The 3,804-nt window shown below is 51.5% G+C and overlaps 1 protein-coding gene across 4 annotated transcripts in view; it reads left to right on the top strand.

Moving 5' to 3' along the window:
• The window catches only part of Fah (fumarylacetoacetate hydrolase), a 31,938-nt gene that overhangs the window by 15,380 nt on the left and 12,754 nt on the right, over window positions 1-3,804 (top strand). For all 4 annotated transcript variants that reach the window (XR_003377920.1, XM_026784339.1, XM_026784338.1 and 1 more), the window contains exons 11-13: window positions 951-997; window positions 2,107-2,208; window positions 2,802-2,919. Coding sequence is in view for 3 of the 4 variants with exons in the window: in XM_026784339.1 (XP_026640140.1) it covers window positions 951-997; window positions 2,107-2,208; window positions 2,802-2,919 (267 nt within the window). In the remaining variant the exon portion in view is untranslated. The remainder of the gene's footprint in view (window positions 1-950; window positions 998-2,106; window positions 2,209-2,801; window positions 2,920-3,804) is intronic.

Genomic DNA, 3,804 nt, shown 5'->3' with positions numbered 1-3,804 from the left:
CCAAACCCACCAGAAACCACTCTCCTGCCATCAGGAACTCCTGAAGGTCTCGTGCTCAGAGCAGCTGTAGGCACTCAGATCAGGGGAAAACAAGTTGTTTACAAGAAATTCAGGATCTGGGGGCTCACTGCTCCCAACAGGGCTGCCTAGGCCCATACTGGATCTAAGTGCCAGTGCTGTAAACTCCAAGATCGTGCTTCCACTCCCAGACACATCCTTGCAGTGCCTTCCTATCTTGCTCCTGTTCTGGTCATTTCCCTGTGTCAGTGAAGGGCACTGACGGAGAGGGACGGGATGGGAGTGAAACCACAACATCCGGGGAGACAGAGCTCAAGTCACAGTTTTGAGGTTCCAAGCTGACGTCAGAATAACAGGGAGGCAAAGCTGCACTGTAGGCACCCTGACTTCCCGTAGGGCTGCAGAGCATACCTCCTGTGGTAGAGGGGCTGGATTTGAGGGGAGAAAGCACATTCTAGGGGTTCATACTATCAGAAGATGGCAGTGCTCTTGAGTGAAGTAGGTGCTTAGTAAGGACTGCGACATTAATGGTGAATTACTACACTATCTGTTATTACAGAAGTGTAGCAGGTAGACCAGTTGTCCAGAGAGTCTCAGGCTGTGTTTGATCAAGGTCATATGTAAGTTTCAGCCTATATATGGTGGATGCTAGGAACACTATAGGAAGGGGTGCTCTGAAGCTGTGTCTAAACTCAGCAGCACACAGTGCTTGCTCTGGATGGGAGAAAAAAAAAAAACGATAGCTTAGGTGCATGTCTCTGCCCTCCCTGGACTAGGTGGCCTCAGTGGGCATATCCAAGCTCTGACACCCTCTAAGCTTATCGATCCACAGACTCAGTGAAATCCTAGCAGACAAGTGGAGCCAAGTTGAAAGCTTTCCTTTCCGGTCAGTGGACTAAATCTTATGAGTGTCTTTACTCAATCTCTGACAGGAGAAGGAATGAGCCAGGCGGCTACCATCTGCAGGTCCAACTTTAAGGTGAGTTTGGGGGCTGCTGGACTGCTATGTGGAGGGAAAGAAGGGCACAGGAACAGGAGAATAGCAGCCACCTAGGGATGAGATGACAGTCACCGTGAAAGCCTGAAGTCCCCACGACCCTGGTCCTTTCTAGACATGTGTGGCATCACAGAGACCTGTCAAGATAGAGACTGCTGTCTGGATGTGACCAAAGTTTTCTGGGTGCATTTTGCATCCTGTAAGGTCTAGCCTCTGGATCCCATGTCCTCACGGGCTGGATTGATTGGAAGTGCTGTGTGTGTGTGCACACATGAAGGGGCCTGAGGTTGACAGTGGCTGTCTCCCTTAGTCTTTCTCCATTTTATTTTTGAGACAAGGTTTCTCGAACCTGAAGCTCATGGATGGACTAGGCCTGCTGGCCAGCAATCTCAGGGATCCTGCTGTCTCTTCCACCTTAGTGCGGAGATTACAGGCACACATCACACCCAGATTATTACAGGCTCATACCACACTCAGTGGGCCATGGGGTCTCAGTCAAACTTGGGCCCTCATGCCTATGCAGCGAGCTTTACTTATCGAGACATCTCAGCAGCCCACTCATTTCTGATCAAACCTTTAAAAATAAAACCTCACATCCCACCCTGTCATTGCCATCCTGCTCTGACATTGTGTTAAAATCACTTCAGCTCCGGGGATAGTGTCAGATCCAAGTCCTGGAGATGGGGGGGGTGGTCAGCCAGGCCTTACTGCAGGAGGGACAGTCCACTAGGAATGGCTCCGGGAACTCCCAGACCTGAGGTGCTCATGAACATGTAAATCTGAGCAGACAGAAAAGGCTAAGAAGATGCAGCTTTCAGGCAACTTAGAAAAGGGTGTTGGGAGAGAAGATGAGGTTCCAGAGGAAGCCATGTGGAAGCTGAGGGACAAGGGGGCTCAGAACCTTAGCAGGTGGACAGCAGGTCATCTGGAGAGGGACTAGAGGAAGGCAGAATCTCAACTGAAATGAGACAGACATTGTAAGGATGCATGGAGTATGGGGGGCAGGGAAGGCATGGGCATGGAGCAAGCAAACGACATCCTGCCCAGGAAGCAGGCTGCCCACACATGTCCTCCTGTGTCTGTACCCTCAGCATATGTACTGGACCATGCTGCAGCAGCTCACGCACCACTCCGTTAATGGATGCAACCTGAGACCCGGGGACCTCCTGGCTTCCGGAACCATCAGTGGATCTGTGAGTGTCAAAATACCTGCTGGGTCCCCAAGCCAAAGATAGGCCAGTTGAACAAGTTGGGGGTAAAGGAGACCTGCGTGAGAACCAGAGCTTGACTCTGTCTCCCCAGAAGGCAGCAATCACTCCATCTAACACAGAAGGAGGTGACCTCACAGGTACAGGCTTCTTATCTGCCCACGCACCACCGTGGGCCTGGGGACAGGGGTGCATAACTTGGAAATGGTGAGGTGGGGTGGTGGATAGGTTGACTTCACTCTGTGAGATCCTGGCCATGGTGACTGGGAGGTGACAGTCTCTCGCCAGAGGTATAGTGCTGGGCATGGTACTGCATGGAGGTTGTGAGCTGCAGTCAGTGGAAAGAGAAGACACAGTAAAGCAGGCCCCTGAGCATGCTATAGGCACAGGGCCTGTAATAGACAACATGTTTACAGGAAGGATGGAGACACACCCTCTTGAGCCACCAGGACGCATCTGCAGTGGTCTCAGAGGTTTTATGGGCCCCTGTGTCTCATTATACTGTCCACAACAGAGCTGATCTATTATATCACCAGGATATAAATGCATGCCCTCTCTCCACCTTTTCTATTATAAAGGAACCTGGAAGCTTTGGCTCTATGCTAGAACTGTCCTGGAGGGGAACAAAGGCCATCGATCTGGGCCAGGGGCAGACCAGGACCTTCCTGCTGGACGGTGATGAAGTCATTATAACAGGTGCGGCCCACAAACCCCTCAGCCTGAGAATACCCATCTGGCAATGGAGCAGTCTGTCTGCTGTGCATTTACTGGAGTTTCTGGATTCTGTGTTTGCACTGTATGCCCTGGGCTATCGCCTGGGCTTCTGGAAACTTCATGCGTTAGTGTCCACACAGGAAACACAGTGAGAGCTCATTTTGCATCCCCCCACCACACACGCAGCAAATTACCCAGTAATGGTGGGGCCCTTGCTTTCTGGACGATGTATCAAACCACGGGCAGGGGCTGATCTGAAACTGGGGTCAGAGGGCATGACTAGGGTAGTACCTAAAATTCTTACCAGCCCCTTCCAGGAAGTTGGAGGCTCCATATCTTTGGTTGCCATTCTGTTTTCCACCTGTTTATTAATAGCAAGAAAGGCATGGTCCATGATTATAAAATTACTTCTTGGAGTCATCACCATTCTGGTGACCTCCCAGGGACTCACCAACAGTGTGACAATTGAGGCACTCAACATCCTAAGACTCGATTGGCCTCATCTTTACAATTTGATAACAGAGCTCTGGGATTATACCAACAGCTGTGCCCTTGGTAGAAGTGTGCTGGACCCCTGCAGAGTTCCCTGGAGGGCATTCTGGAACTCTAGAGATGAGGACTAGCTCACACCGCGGTGACTCTCATTGGTTCACGCTGCAGTGACTCTCATTGGCTCACGCCACGGTGACTCTCATTGGCTCATGCTGCGGTCTCACGCCACGGTGACTCTCATTGGCTCACGCTGCGGGGACTCTCATTGGCTCACGCTGCTGTGACTCTCATTGGCTCACGCCGCGGTGACTCTCATTGGCTCACGCTGCAGGGACTCTCATTGGCTCACGCTGTGGTGACTCTCATTGGCTCACG

Source organism: Microtus ochrogaster, chromosome 22, assembly GCF_000317375.1.
Source record: "Microtus ochrogaster isolate Prairie Vole_2 chromosome 22, MicOch1.0, whole genome shotgun sequence".
NCBI lineage: Eukaryota > Metazoa > Chordata > Mammalia > Rodentia > Cricetidae > Microtus > Microtus ochrogaster.
The sequence above is the reverse complement of the archived record's forward strand: the minus strand, read 5'-3'. Positions and strand labels throughout refer to the sequence as shown.